The sequence below is a fragment of the Sporothrix brasiliensis genome, assembly GCF_000820605.1.
Source record: "Sporothrix brasiliensis 5110 chromosome Unknown Cont16, whole genome shotgun sequence".
Lineage (NCBI taxonomy): Eukaryota > Fungi > Ascomycota > Sordariomycetes > Ophiostomatales > Ophiostomataceae > Sporothrix > Sporothrix brasiliensis.
Genome location: NW_024467135.1, coordinates 214511 through 229542, shown reverse-complemented (window position 1 = coordinate 229542; position 15032 = coordinate 214511). Strand labels below are relative to the sequence as shown.

Sequence of the window (15032 nt, the reverse complement as noted above, 5' to 3'; positions counted from 1 at the left end):
CGAATGCGATGCAGATGTGAGAGTGGTTACCAGTCTGTACCCTTTTGTCGTTTTGCATAGTGGCATGCTTAGCCCAGCCCGTAGTGCCATTGTATGATAGATGACAGTGATGGCGTCTTGGCTGCGGGATATGGATAGGATGCAAACAGCGCGTCAAGGACTGTTCAGACCACAAATAGCAGCTGTGGTACAATTCACTTCACTTTATATTTTATGTTGAAACGACTGCTTTATTGAGGATGCGCAATACTGTATCGTCTGTCGAACACTCGCTTCACAGCGCCTCTCCGCAGCATGGCAACGTCGGCGCCAACAAGTCATGGACCGCTTGAATTTTCCCATTGGCTGAAGATAAAATGGCCCAGGTCCATTCGTTCGCGTAGCTCAGCCCTGTGGGCATGGATTCTGCCGCATGCACTCACCGCCTCCAGCCTTGCCGTCTCGACAAGATTCTGTCTTACCCTGCACACGACACGACGCTGGATTACCACGGGAGACGGCGAGCCCATTATGTGACGATGCAAGACGGCGGCGTCTCCGTTTGTCACATTGCTCGAGTCAGAGAGTTTCATGATCAGGCAACTCTTTTCTGCAGCGTGTTGTGCAGACCAGCCCCGATTTTCTATCTTGCACATTTTCTCTCTCTCTCTTTTTGATAAGCGTTCTGTCATCACGGATACTGTCTCTTGCTCGAAGTTTTCAAGCCAGATTAGTGGTGCTCGTTTGCTTTGTGAGTCGGTATACTTCTGGTGCTACTCACATATTCCCGATGTGAACAGCATGCAACCTCTTCGCCGGCCACATGGCCGAGCTTATTGGCCACTGATTCACCACCCCCACACACCCAACTGCTGCCTTCCTCGTCTCTGCAGACAGCAACCGTGAATTTTTGCTTGATTTTACAGTGTTGTGGTTCATTCACAGCCTGTCCACCTCTGCGTTGGCATTCGACACACCCTTGGGGGCCAAAAATCACCAAAACGCCCGAGTTTTTTATGCAAAGGTGCTCTGGTGCCTAGAATAAAATGCAGCTGTGTATTTATTGTAACAGATAGAGGACAAATGGCAGAGTTTGGGTCGACATCTCAGGGGCCGGTGTGCTTCGTTGTCGTGTATCAGGAGGATAGCAATCGTGAATACGTGCGTACTTCTTGAGGCGCTTTTTTGCACGAAGCCCTGAAACGGAAACCGGCCAACCCAAATATTCAGAAATAACAGAAGGCACAGATCAAATTAGATGGAAAGAGGTTGTCGAAAAATGATCAAGAAGCATCAGAACGCGCAATACAAAATGTATAAATATGAGGCTTTGGATGCTTCCTTCGTCTGAGGACAAACAAGACTTCGTCCCCGCAAGACATCATCCTCTCTGAATCCATCCAACTTCAACCAGAAACGAGCCTTCACAATTTGCCTGTTATTCTTTTCAGTGACATTCCCAAGACCCAGCGAGCCATTCTCCCAAGGCGATTCAAGTCCCATGAGTGATCAACTTTCACACAATTGCCCTACTAACAATTGTTCTCGCCAGGGCAAAGCAAACGAAGCGACACAATGTGCGAACGACATCATATCTTGGTCATCTATACATGCGGTCATCGACTTTCAAGCGTCGAGTTGATTAAATGTGACAGCGCCATATAAACTGGCAATGTGTGTTACAAAATCGAAGACGTCTATCTTGGCTCGTCGCACGGGCGCAAAACCTGTGATAGCTGCTCTTAGGGTATTCCCGTAGTGCCCGGTTTAGCCTGGCACGAGGGATTTAGTGGGTAGACACTAACAATTCGGAGCTGGATTTGGGATAGGTTGGATTAGGTTGGATTAGGTTGGATTCGCTGACCGTGGTCCTTTTCAACAAAGGTCGTGCCCGGTTTTGGATTATTGTTTTTGATTTCGTTTTAGATAGATAATGCACGTAGTTAACTACAAATCATCGAGCTCCGTCGTGATAATGGCAAACTGTTTGGCCCCCAACTTAACGCACCCTACACCATCACATGACCCATCAATATATCACGTGTGGCTGTTGCCTACGACATGCCACGTCGGGTGGGCTTGTGATTTGCTCCAGCCCCTTGAAATCGTTTGCGACATTTCTAGGAGACGAAGAGCGCAGTCCAAAATGTGCAGCCAAGGACAGAACAGCGAATAACAAATATCTGCACACCCCGTTCTAAGCATCAGAGGCCAATACCATGCCTGACACAGCTCAAATGTCATCCGAATCCAACAGCGCCGCAAACGGCGGCAAGACGCCCGTCATAAGAAACGCCGCCAACGAAATTGTTATTACAAGCGACTCGGAAGCGGGCCAACTTTTGGTAGGCACTTGCGCACTTTGCGTCTCCCTCTCGTCCGATCCGATTCAGGTTGTACGCATCTTAGGGTACTGACCAGTGAAACACGTCCGGTAGAAAAAAATGCTCGGCGCGGGCAATTCCGGTACTGTCATCCCTCTCCCGGGTGGAACGCGGGTCCAGAAAATCGTTTCATTTTGGAGAGACGATTTCGCCATCAAGCGGCAGTGCGAGAGTTTGCGGAACGAGATTGCCATCTACGAGTACCTGCCCAAGAATCATCGTCGTTTTGCAAAGTTCCTTGGCTCGTCTGACGACGGAAAAGACCGTGTCACCATCGACTTGGAATACTTGCCAAACAACACGCTACACGAGTACCTGCGAGGCTACACGGTGCGTGAGTTTTTAGACACAAAGCGCAGAGACGACGAGGAGACAAGGGCCGACAAGGAGCGCCGAATGAGCCGGCGCCACGATTCCATCCCTCTCCAGCAACGGGCTTGCTGGGCACTCGAGGCCGTCGACGGCATTGTTGCCCTACACGCTCTCAATGTGCTTCATTGTGACATTAAGCCGGAGAACATGGGGCTCGATGCGCAGCTCAATGTTTGCATATTTGACTTTGCTGGGTCGTCGGTGTGTGGGTCAGAGCCTATGTCGATGGAGAGCACGCGGTATCACAAACCACGAAACCCCAGAGACTACTACGGTGTCGACACGGAATGCTTTGCGCTCGGGTCCAGCATCTACCATATTGTGACCGGCGTGCGGCCGTACGACAGAGTGCCGGACGAGGAGGTGGAAGACCTGTACGCGCGGCAGGAGTTTCCGGACCTGTATGGCGAGGCACTGAAAGACGAACCGCTCAAGGGCAGCACCGGGAACACGACGCCTGATACCATCGGCACGAGCCCTGTGACCGGCATGCTGCTCTTTGCTGATGCGATCCGCAAGTGCTGGTATGGAGAGTTTGCGACGTCGGCGGAGATCCTGGATGCGTTGAAGAGCGAAGTCGTGCGTACGTTTGACGAGGAGGACCTCCGCTACATCTCAGAGAAGAGCGGCATCGAGCTCGAGAAGGAGGCAGCCGGTGGTCCAGCCGCAGATCACAGCGACGACCAATAACGACGTCGTCGGTGGGTGGGGTGATGCAATGATTGCCTCGTATTGAACATGTGCTTCATTTGAATTAAGCGTCGTTTGGATAGTCAATGAATAGAGTCCACCACAAGACCACCCGACACCTACACCGTCTTCTTGTCTCGCCGCAGGGCATCGCTCAGAATGGAAAACTTCCACTTGCGAAGCATAAAGAACCGCGCCCAGTTGCTGCCCAGGAAGCCCAGCAGCCACATCGGCCCGCTCAGCGTGCCCAGCATCATCGTCTCGCGCGTACCGCCGAACCGCCACGGACCCCACTCCAGCCAGCCGGGGCCTTTGAGACACTCGCCCACCACGCGCGCGGCATACGTCTCCGGCAGCATGCGCGGCCCGCTGCCCGCGCCCTGGGGCAGCCCCCGCATGCTGTCGTACAGGCTGTCGGCCGGCCACGCGGGCGGCGCCGCACGCTTGCCGAGCTGCGACTGGACAAATGCCGTCGTCACGTTGAGCACGCGCACGCCCAAGGGCGCCAGCTCGACCGACAGCGTGCGGCTGTACGACGCGAGCGCGGCCTTGGTCATGGCGTAGGCGCCCTTGAAGGGGAACGGCAGGCTCTCCGAGGCCGACGAGATGTTGACGACCAGCCCGCGCGCGGCCATCAGCTGCGGCAGCAGGCGGTTCGTGAGGCCGACGACGGACACCAGGTTCGTCTCCAAGAGGGCGCGCAGCCGCGCCAGCTCAATGTCCGCCAGCGGCATCTGGTACGTCGTGCCGGCGTTGTTCACCAGAATGTCGAGGCGGCCGCCGGTGCGGTCGGCCACAGCCTTGACGGCGGCCTCCACGCTCGCCTCGTCGTCGACGTCCAGCAGCACGGTCTCGAGGCCCAGCGCCTGCAGGTCCGTCAGCGCCTCGGCGCGCCGCGCGGACGCAATGACTCTGCAGCCGCGCGCATGAAACTCGCGGGCGAGCGCATTCCCAATACCGCCAGGCGAGCAGCTGTGGTCCATGTCAGTGTGTTCTGTTCATTCGGGGTTTCATTCAACGGACGTACGAGAGCCAGTCTCACCCAGTAATGAACACCGTTTGCGGTGCAGGGGCCATGTTGTCTTCGTTTGTTGTGTGTATATGTCCAGACCGATCCACAGAGAGGGTTTGAAATGCGATTGCGGATTGCGTCGTGGGCAGAAAATCTCTCTTCTGTGTTTAGAATTGAAGACACCGGCGTCGGGGACAAATAACACCAAGCAGTGACGTCACGTGTAATGCCCCACTTCAGCCTGGCTTGTCCACAAAATCCCATGGCTGGGGCTTTACGACGTGTTGGTAAGACGTTGTATTCTCTGACTAGGGTACGATTTGTTTTGAAGGCCAGACTGGTTTTGATATTTTAATTATTTTGTTATGTTTGAATTGCTTTTTATTATTTTCAATTCCTAATTATCTCTTTTTGATTTAAGATGTTATTTTTCTTCATATTTTTGGGTTCTGTTCCTGGTCATATATATTTTTTACACGGTGTTCCGAATCCTGATATTAAAATGAACAGCAAAACGATGCCAACAGCTGGATAACCCAACAACTCGACTTACCTTTGCGTCGACATCATGTTGGCCATTATTTTCACTTTCAGTGTATTAGCATGCACGGGCAGTCAGCAGTCTCGAAACGGGGCCATACAGGCGGTGTACATGTGCATTGCACTCGATCCCAATGCCAGCCGGTAGAGGATATAGAGACTCTACGTCCTTCGACGGGGTTCTCATTGGGCCGGTTTATTAGCTGTCTTATCCCTCTAGCCCAAGGCACGAGCCGCGTACGCTTCGTGAGGACGTTCGTGGTGTGGGGAACCTTCATAGATTCAGCGTTGAATCACTACATACATCTCATTCGCGATATAGTACGTCGTTCGCTACAGTAAAGAAGAAGTTCGGCTCCCGGCCATAAGGAGGGGAGGACGAGGACCAGATTTAGTGCATCCTGGCAAATACTTTTACTATTTCCACCTGTTGTTCGTGGCCTTTTCGCATTTGATTCTTTCCAATGTATATGTGCTTAATAATTCAGGTAAATAGGCGAGCATTTGTAATGACCATTAGTCTACCGTGACAGGACGCACGCTTTGCGGGCTTCGAGCAAAACATCCTGTATTGCAACTATACGTAGTAGTGTAAACACAGCATAATTCTTCAAGATAGACACAATACACCCAGGTGGCGATACCTTTGACATTGATCGACATACTTGCAATGGCCCCCAAGGCAGTCCTCGTTACCGGTGCCAACGGCTACATTGGAAACGCCGTCGCCCGTGCGTTCGTGGCTGCTGGCTGGGTCACGTACGGACTGGTTCGGTCACCCGCGTCTGCCGCGGCACTTGCCCAAGAAGAGATTCTGCCGGTCATTGGGAGCATCGACGACATAGATGCCCATGCAACCATCCAGGCTCAACTTCCCCCCACGATTGATGCTATTGTCTCGACAACGGAGAATCTTTTCGACTACATTCCGCACTACACCAACGCCGTCCGCCTCCTCCGCACGCTCGGGACCGCGAGCAGCGCTGCCGGTGTCAAACCACTCGTGATTTTCTCATCCGGCTGCAAGGACTACGGCATCGGCCCACACTACCACGGCGTGCCGGGCCTGGCCCCCCACACCGAAGACTCCCCAGTTGCGCCCGTGCCCGTGCTTGCCAACCGTGCGACGTACGCAGCCCAGATTTTTGCAAAAGCCGACGCATTCGCACCCGTGCTCATGCGCCCCACGAGCGTCTACGGTCGCGCGTCCAGTTACTACCGCAGCTTCTTCAGCGTCGCCGCACAGGTCGCCGCTACGGCAGGTCGGCCGCTTGTTCTCCCCCGGCCGGCCAACACGATCGTGCATGCGCTGCACGTGGACGACTGCGCGGAAGCCTACGTTGCCATTGCGTCGCAACCCCGTCGCTCGGAGGTCGAGGGCCACGTGTTCAACATCTCGGCACACCGCGACGAGACCCTCGGCGAGATTGCGCAGGCGCTCGTCAAAGAGTACGGCATCTAGGGCGGGGGCCCGCAGTACATAGGCCCGTCGGAGCTGGCGGCAGACCAAGACCTGTGGCCGCCGGGCATCATCGACTTCCCGCAGTGGACCGACTTGACCAAGCTGCGGAAGGTGACTGGGTGGCAGGATCACCGGCCGCTGTTTTCCGAGGCGCTGCACGTCTACCGTGTGGCTGCCGAGGCGGCCGAGGCGGCAGGGAACGAGACTGTCCAGAGAAGTAACGTCTTGGTTGCGTCGTTTCAAAAGGCTGGACTGCAGAGCATCGGGGACACTCCCAAGTAGTAGTTGGTGACCAGTCTTGTCCGAACACCGTCATATGTTGAGCTAGACGGATGTGAAGGTTTTATTCTTCTTTTGGCAATGAAACTCCGAACATTTATTTCCTATTACGACCCAAAAACTAAAGACAAATGTAGGAACGTGGTGATTCGGCAAGCGGCATCTCCTCAGTGCGCGCGACCTCCAAAGTCCGAAGCCGCCAAAAAGCGAACGAGACTAACACGACCACGGCGCTCCGAGTCCGAGGCACTCCGCGCATAATGACTTTTGTCCGTCATTGACAGTTAATGAGATTACGAAATCACACTGTCGGAGATGATTGGATTCGTCATTTGTCATGTTGAATTTAGTATGGCTTGACGCAGACAAAAGGCGTGGACCGCGCAAGTATAACATTCCCTCGGTCGACGGTGCTTGTCTTTTTGCCATTCTGTCCACCTGTTTACTTCTCTTTTGTCGACAATCCGCCCACTGACCAGTATATTGTTTTCCCTCACTCACAGCAAATACACAATGGCCCCACCGCCCGTCCGCATTGCCATCATCGGCCTCTCGCAGCACGCCACCACGTCCTGGGCGTCTCTCGCACACCTGCCGAGCCTGCTGACAAATGCAGGCCGCCAGCGCTTCCAGATCGTCGCGCTGTGCAACAGCAGCGTCGCCTCGGCGGAGGCGGCCATCCGCGTCTACGGCCTTGATCCGGCGACCGTCAAGGCCTACGGCAGTCCCGCCGACCTCGCCGCCGACCCGGACGTCGACGTTGTGCTCTGCGCCACGCGCGTCGACACGCACTATGCGACGGCCCTGCCCAGCATCGAGGCCGGCAAGGACGTGCTGATCGAGTGGCCGATTGCGGCGAATCCGTCGGAGACGCAGCGCCTTGTCGCGGCGGCCAAAAAACACAGCGGGTCGTCCACCGTGTTTGTCGGCGTGCAGCGCCGCTACGCGCCAGCCGTGCGCAAGGTGAAGGCGCTCCTCGAGGCCGGGGCGATCGGCCAGCTGCTCAACGTGCAGGTCAATGCGCACGGCGCGGACATGAGCCCGGGCCGGTGGCCGGCCGGGCTGAAATACTTTGCGCAGCGGGCCGTCGGGGGCAATCCCATCACCATCGGCGTCGGACATTGTACGTGGCGAGTATGATGAGCAAGGCACCTTGGGTTGCGTGTTACTAAGTCACGAATGTGTAGTGCTTGACGCCGTCGAGTCAGCGGCCGGCGACATCGTTCCCGGTACGATACACGCGCACAGCCAGCTGCAGACGCCAGGGATTGCAATCTTCGATCCGGCGACCGGCGAGGTGACGGAGACTGTCACGTCCGACGTACCCGACCTCCTGTCCCTTCATGGTACGCAGACACCGTCTTGTGTTCACTAGCTGGTCCTTTTTCAGGCCGTCACAACTAACCACACCAAGGCCTGCTCGCTCCGCGTACGCACAGCAAGGAACCTGCCACGCTCACCTTCCAATACCAGAGCGGGTACCCCTTCCCCGGACAGCCGGCGCTCGACTGGACGCTGACAGGTGCTGCTGGAAAAATCCGCGTGGTCGATCCGAGCGGCATCTACTTTCAGGAGTCCGGCAAAGTCCGCGTGGGCGAGGACGAGGGTCCGTGCGAGGTGACCATCCGGCTGCACCGCGCTGGTGCCGACGCAGCCGAGACCGTCCCGTGGGAATACAGTGCTGTGCAAAAGGAAGTACCCGTGGCAGGGCGCTCGATGCAGACGCTGCTGTACGCATATGCGGATGCAAAGCGCGGCGTCGGTCCGGACGTGCGCCGCAGCTCTGACTGGCCGGACCTCGAACGGACGGCGGCGCGCGCGTACGAAATTGACCGGTGGATGGGGGTGGACGAGAACTGAAATACAGTATTGTGATATGTTGAGCTGTCCATGTATTAGTCGCATACGTACGTAGTGCATACTCTCAGTGGGTCTAATTCGACGCAGCCGCCGTCAAGACTGGAAGTGAGAACGTGTGCTGTTCTACTCTTAATCGCGCCGTAGGCTGGCCCTCACGGAGAGAGAGAGGACAAGCCGCGTGAGTTCTGGTAGAGACCGGAACTCTGTGCCTGCCCGCGCCCACAGTTGTTCGTCCTTGCTGTGGCTGGCCAGGAGCCGGGACACTTCGCCGAGCTTCAGGGGCACCAGGGGCGATGTGACCTGGTCGCTGCTCGCTTCTTCTTCGCCCGCTTTCCGCAGCGCATCGCGCCACGTCTGTTCGCTGTTGGCCCCCCACAGGGCGTCGCTCGCCGGCAAGCAGATGTTTTCGTACACGTTGCCGTCCGTGAACAGGGGCTCAAAGTAGCCGTTGTCGAGCGTCTCGATGCCGCGGAGAAGCTCGTGGAGGACGTAGATGAGAAGCAGCGTGCGCCGCAGGGATTCCTGGACAGTCCACGTTTTCCAGTCTGCGCCGGCGGAGGTGGGTCGGGACGTGGCGAGAAACGAGTTAGCTATAAGCCCCTGCGGCGACGTGTCTGCAATCCGTCGCAGCAGTCGTTTCGTAGCCTGAGAATTAATATGATTAACCACCATAAAGACTACAACGCTAGTTCCTCCCGCACCGAGAGAGGACATACCCTGACGAGATACTCGTGATGGAGCACTGCCTTGTTCAGTTTCGACGGAAATCGATTGGCCACGACAAGGGACTCGATCTCGCAGATGCACAGAGCCTGCAGCACGATGCAGGCATCTTCGTGCGAATCCAATACTGACGGCTGTGTGATGAAGGTCAGTGCAAGGACATACGAGGAAAGCCGCCGCAAACCAAGGAAGAAAAACGTGTGCCCACCAAAGCTTTGATCAGCTTGTCTTGCTCCGCCGCCAAGGTCTCGCACACAAACACCTTGCCGGCGGCCTCCATGTGCAGCTTCATGCTGACGCAGGCCAGCACCACCGCCATGGGCTCGGGCATGCCGCCGGGTCGCTGTCGGAGGAGCGTTGGGTGAATGAATGGCGACCGGAACGTCGGGAGGAGCAAGCGCATGGGATATGCCCCCAGCAGCCTCGCAATTTCTCCGATGCTGAACATGTCTGGAAGCAGCTGCCGGTTTGTACCATTGTGCTCAGTAGTATCGGTCGCTGTAGCAGTGGCAACCGACCGAGCGATAAGCTGCGGAAGGTGGTCAGTCGTCCCGAGCGCCGATTTGGGCTGAATATTGAAGTGGTGCAGCGGTGTCAATAGGCTGCCGCTCCCATCGTCATCCTCTGCCGTAGTGACTTCGGTTCTCGCGTAATGGTCGGTACAGTTCGCGAGGAGGGCTGTGAAAGGTTCTACCAGGTCATGGCCGGAGTCAATGCCAGTCGCGACCACCCAGCCGAGATCGGTGTCCGTGGCACTCTCAAGGCTTGGGTCTAGCGGCTGCGCCACCACCTGCTCATTCCAAAATTGGCCTGAAAAACTGTCAACATTGTCGATGACATCCCACTGGTGGCCGAAGTTTGTGACGTGAGTCGTCTCCGGTGGCGCCAAGTCACTCACGGCGACAAGGCTTCCGTTGGAGAACGGGTCAATATTGGAGTTGGGATCGACACCAGATGCGGATTCGAAGGCTGTCACTTCTTCAGGGGGTATCGTGGACGAGGGTTCCGGCCCCTGTAGCCCATCTATTGTTGTAGCATCTACAGCATCCCGGCTGTTGTTGTGATACCCGCAGACCAAAGAGCGCGAGACACATCGGCTGCCTGGTGGAGTGTTTGCCAAAAGCACGGTCAGCAATTTAGAACTTCCGTGAGTCTGCGAGTGCCAGATAACGCACAGGATGGCTTTCCGTAGTTGCACTTGACTTTGGACGCAATACACCTTGCACAGGCTTTTGTCCTTGACGGCCGGGTCTTGCCAAAGGACTTCACGCACCGGCGCCGATGTCTGTCTCTGAGATCCTCTGCAGTGCGGTTAGCCAGGGAAACGGACATATGGGTATTCATGTATGGAGAGCTGTAGCCTTACTTCGCCGGAATTGCTTGCGGCAGATGGAGCACGCGAGAGCGCCATGTTCGGCGTCCAAGGAGTCGCCGGGCAGCATGCTCTCCGCCATGGTGACCGCTCGGGAATGGGACAAGGCTATTGTGACACTGGGAAGCATTTGCAACGGCTGCACAATGAATACGTCACGTTTGGAGTGGTACGGAGCTATGTGTAGACAGCCCAAGGCAGCTGATTTCTCTTTGGAAATGCTGACAAATACAGAAACTAAGCAGAGCTGTGCTATTAAGGACGTCCTATTTCAAGCATACATCACGGCACGTCAACCCAGAAGGTGGCAGAGCTTCGTAACGCAGAGATCGTCATCGACTTGTCGTCGTAGAGTACCAATGCAAGTATCTACAACAAGTGCTTCCAAATAGTCGGACGACATTGGTATCGCGTTTGATATGCCAACCGGGACAGCCAGACTGCCATGACTGTGAAAAGCGGGCCACTCGGCCGGTCCGCACCTTTCCGAATTGAGAGGGCACTAACACGACTCGCATTGCCGATGTCCAGCGGGATGGTGGTGAGAGGGAAAGTTTCCTTTATAAAAATAAAACAAAATAAAAAGAAGGAAAAATCCCGCCCATTATGAAGTCCAATGAGTAGACATACCATTCGAAATGTCGAACTCCCAGTTGCCCAACGTACGGGACACCCGATATACGACAGATGCTGAGCTTTTTATGGAATATGTTGCTCTCGGTACATAGATCTACACATCGACACATATCTCGCCAAAGGCCAAGCTGACAATGCCCGAGGGATGGCGCAAGTGGCTCACTCTGATTGGTATTTGGCTCTATGACGGACGTTTGGACGCACCGGGCAAAAGCGTAAAGCAGTATTATGAGGCGCTCGATCGGCCAGGCCTTATCAAGGACCTCGTCAATAGCCTCGAGGCACGAATGGGTAGCCAGACGCAGCTGAGGTCCATTTTCGAGGACCATGCAGCATCCGACAAAGACGGCGAACCCTACTGGGAAGAAGAGAACTTTATCAAGTAAATCACAAGCCAACAACAGCTCCCACCAGTAACCAGCGTCATCACACCAAGGCGTGGTTCGGGCTCGGATTCTGATGCAGCAAAACACCTCAATGAAGATATTGTTGAAGGCCGGCGTGATGCTCGGGTGAAGGGGTGTGTTGACATTTCGGCCACGTAACAAAAGATTGGATGATGAAAAAAAATTGGACTGAAAAAATAAAATAACGTTGAACGGCCCCTAAAATATTGTGATTTTGTACTTTAAGCGGGCGTCCTGTTGGTAGGCAGTTACTTTTCGTTTCCGTTGTGAAGTTATATTCTTTTTAACGTTGTAGGTCTTATTCCCTTTTCGTGCTTGCCCGTATCCCAGTAAAACTCAACGTATCTCGCGAGGATCAGCCGTCTACACAGGTATTCTGAAGGAAACTAGCGATCCAAGACATTCTAGCATCATGTTGTTGAATTCAGTATATGGCCATTAGATTGGACAAAGTACTTCAGAGTTCCTTGATTGTGTGTGTTGTTGCTTGTGTTTTAGAACATCGCCATATTTTCACCAATAGTGCCCCCGAATTTCATGGTTTTCATCTCCCGAAATTCGTCCCACAATTACCCCTATTTTCTGCACGTGATGAGGCACCTGACCAATGCCTGCCTAGGTGAGCCTAGCTTGTTTTCGTCTCTGTTTACCTCGCCTGACCTTTCATTGGCTGCACGAATCCGAATCCCTAAGCCCCACCTTCCGACACTTTGGTACTAATTTTAGCCATGCAACGGCTGGTGTCCGCTGTGACATATCGATACCTTTACAGCACATCGTCTCAAACCAGCTGCGGCCTCTCCACATCAACACGCTCGCCCCGCCGCCATCTTGTCTCCGGAGATCGTCACCCATCATCCCCAGTCATGCCGCCGCCGACCGTCCAGGACCTGCTACGCCAGCTAGAGCAGGAGAGGCGCGAAAAGGCCGAGGTTCAAGCCAGGGCAGAGCGTGCCGAGGCCCGTGCAGGAATGCTTGAGACCCGTGCAGGAGTACTTGAGACCCGTCAGTCACCCTCGTCTTTTCTCGACTATGTTCGCTGGACGGAGAAGGTTCTGTTTCAGACATTCCACATCAAGCCGGCATTGGTGCCGCAGAGCGAGCGGCGGAGCCAGGCCGCGGGCACAAGTGCATCGTCGCCCTCTACGACCCACACGGCGACGCGCGTCAAGGGCAAGTTCTATCCCCGGCGCCTGCGCCCTTGGGACTTTGAGACTGCCCATGCCTCGATCTTTCAGACGCTGGTCGCCGCGTTTGGCGAGGACAAGGTGTTCCCGGCGCTGACGGACGTGATCGGCATCGGCCGCGACCTGAGCCCGGGGCCAGCCGACGAGCAGGACCTGCGGCCGTTTATCCGCGCTGCGATCGAGAAGCCGGCTGCGCGTGTGGTGACACAGTACATTCAACAGAAGCAGAACGACAAAGCAAGCACCGACAACGAGCGGGGCTTTTTGAAAATCACGTTTCAAAACAACGCGTATGGAGTCGACCTCGTCCAGGAAGCGGCCGAGGAGACGCCGCCGCCGCCGCCGCCCGGGCAGCCAGGCGTCATGGCCCCGCCACCCAAGCGGAGACGATCGCCTGTTAAAACCATCGGGGTGCCGGACCGTTGGTGCGTCGGCTTCGACGACAGCGGAAGCGCAACGCACATCCTTGTTGGCGAGTACAAGGCCGCGCACAAGCTGCCTGCCCAGAAGCTCAGCGCCGTGCTCTCGAAGCCGCCGGGCGAGGACTTTTTTATCCAGGCCGTGAAAAGCAGAGACGTCGATCCCAATGCGACGGACGCGACAGCCCCCACCTCGGCGGCGGCGGCGGCGGCAGCGACCCAACGACGTGCCGCGCCTGTGACGGGTGCTGATGTGGAGCATACACGGCTAACATCGGAAGAGGTGTACATTGCGTCCACCCTCTGCCAAGCGTACCACTACATGATTACAACCGGTCTCGAATTCGGCTACGTGGCGTCCGGTGACGGCCTGGTGTTTCTCCGGGTCTTGGAAGACGATCCCCAGACGCTCTTGTACTTTTGGTCCGTCTTTCCAGTCCAGGCGCCTGCTCCCGGGCAAGGTGCAGCCCCGGGAGCCGCTCTAGCCTCCGACGACATCGAGAACAGCACTGCGGGCATGCGCGAGCCAATCCAAACAGCGCTCGCTTACCTCACCAGCCTGTGCATGCTTGCGCTCAAGTCGACGGTGCGCCCTATGTCGTGGATTGACGCGCGCGAGCGGGATCTCGCGCGGTGGCCCCATCCCTACGAGCAGGCGCTGCCGTCAATGGCGACGGCTGCGCTCTTGCCTGCGCCCCCGGGCCCTCGCAGAGACGACACGGGTGGTGGCGCCGGTGGCACAGGTAGCAGTGGTGGCAGTGGCAGCGAACCGTCTCGTACAAGTACGAAGCGGCCACATTCCGCGCATACCCCCAGCCGCACCAATACCGGCAGCGGCAGTGGTAGCGCCAGCGCCAGCGGCAACGGCAGCGGCAACGGGAACACAGCACGGACGCGCTTTGTTGTTGAACCGCCCACACTACCGTACTGCACGCAAGCCTGCCTGCGCGGACTGTGCACCGGCGCGCCCCTGGACGATCTCTGCCCCAACGCGGCGTTACACCGCGCAGCACGGCCACCGCAGGCGGGAACGGGGCACGGGGACGGCCACCCGCTCACGGCCGACGGCGTTCGCGAGCGTATCGTGGCGCAGCTGGCCCAGAACATGGACAAAGACTGCCAGTGCTTGGACCGCTGGGGCTTCTTTGGCCGGTACGGCGCTCTCTTTAAACTGGCCGTGACCGGCTACGGCTACACGTTTGTCGCCAAGGGCGTGCAGGCGCCGCACCGCCACCTCCTCGAGGACGAGGCCGCCGTCTACACCGCCCTGGCCGCCCACCAGGGCCGCCTGATCCCCGTGTTCCTGGGCATTGCCGATCTGGCGCGCCCGCTGCCCCTGCAGAGCCTCGCGCGCGTGCCGCACCTGCTGCTGCTTTCCTACGCGGGGCCGCTGCTGTCGCCGGACGACACGCACGCGGCTGCCGAGAGGGAGCGCACCGTCGCGGAACTGCAGGCGGCCGGCCTCTACAACGACGACGTGCACGCTGGCAACATGGCGTGGAACGCGGAGGCGGGCCGCGTCATGCTGTTTGACTTTGACCAGGCCTGCGTTTACCAACGACCCCAGCAGCCGGAGCACTCTGAGCCATCCGCGATACCGCCTCCCTCGCCGCCGGCAACGAAGCGGAGCTTTACGGCATACAGTGGAGGTGCGACCGAGGGTCGCACGACACCGAGTCCGAAGCGGCTCCAGCTGCAAAGCGCGTGAAG

General features: G+C 56.7%; 7 protein-coding genes across 7 annotated transcripts; 6 read left to right on the top strand and 1 right to left on the bottom strand.

Annotated features, from left to right (window-relative positions):
• Nucleotides 1-2198: 2198 nt before the first annotated feature.
• SPBR_04287 (uncharacterized protein) lies at nt 2199-3425 on the top strand (the record flags this gene model as incomplete). The annotated part of the gene is made up of 2 exons (XM_040762570.1): nt 2199-2324; nt 2418-3425. 2 exons carry the CDS (start codon nt 2199-2201, stop codon nt 3423-3425), a joined length of 1134 nt encoding a protein of 377 aa, XP_040621352.1.
• Nucleotides 3426-3544: 119 nt separating this feature from the next.
• SPBR_04391 (short chain dehydrogenase reductase) lies at nt 3545-4408 on the bottom strand (the record flags this gene model as incomplete). Its single annotated transcript, XM_040762674.1, has 1 exon — nt 3545-4408. The coding sequence occupies one exon, from the start codon at nt 4406-4408 to the stop codon at nt 3545-3547; it is 864 nt and encodes a 287-aa protein (XP_040621351.1).
• Nucleotides 4409-5647: 1239 nt separating this feature from the next.
• SPBR_04324 (NAD dependent epimerase/dehydratase) lies at nt 5648-6721 on the top strand (the record flags this gene model as incomplete). The annotated part of the gene is made up of 2 exons (XM_040762607.1): nt 5648-6418; nt 6440-6721. The coding sequence occupies 2 exons, from the start codon at nt 5648-5650 to the stop codon at nt 6719-6721; spliced, it is 1053 nt and encodes a 350-aa protein (XP_040621350.1).
• Nucleotides 6722-7231: 510 nt separating this feature from the next.
• SPBR_04260 (oxidoreductase) lies at nt 7232-8578 on the top strand (the record flags this gene model as incomplete). Its single annotated transcript, XM_040762543.1, has 3 exons — nt 7232-7841; nt 7906-8064; nt 8133-8578. 3 exons carry the CDS (start codon nt 7232-7234, stop codon nt 8576-8578), a joined length of 1215 nt encoding a protein of 404 aa, XP_040621349.1.
• A 1001-nt stretch (nt 8579-9579) lies between these two features.
• Nucleotides 9580-10076, top strand: SPBR_04488 (uncharacterized protein; the record flags this gene model as incomplete). Its single annotated transcript, XM_040762771.1, has 2 exons — nt 9580-9662; nt 9935-10076. 2 exons carry the CDS (start codon nt 9580-9582, stop codon nt 10074-10076), a joined length of 225 nt encoding a protein of 74 aa, XP_040621348.1.
• Nucleotides 10077-11443: 1367 nt separating this feature from the next.
• Nucleotides 11444-11695, top strand: SPBR_04519 (uncharacterized protein; the record flags this gene model as incomplete). Its single annotated transcript, XM_040762802.1, has 1 exon — nt 11444-11695. The coding sequence occupies one exon, from the start codon at nt 11444-11446 to the stop codon at nt 11693-11695; it is 252 nt and encodes an 83-aa protein (XP_040621347.1).
• Nucleotides 11696-12582: 887 nt separating this feature from the next.
• Nucleotides 12583-15030, top strand: SPBR_04110 (metalloprotease m41; the record flags this gene model as incomplete). Its single annotated transcript, XM_040762393.1, has 1 exon — nt 12583-15030. The coding sequence occupies one exon, from the start codon at nt 12583-12585 to the stop codon at nt 15028-15030; it is 2448 nt and encodes an 815-aa protein (XP_040621346.1).
• Between the last annotated feature and the right edge of the window lie 2 nt (nt 15031-15032).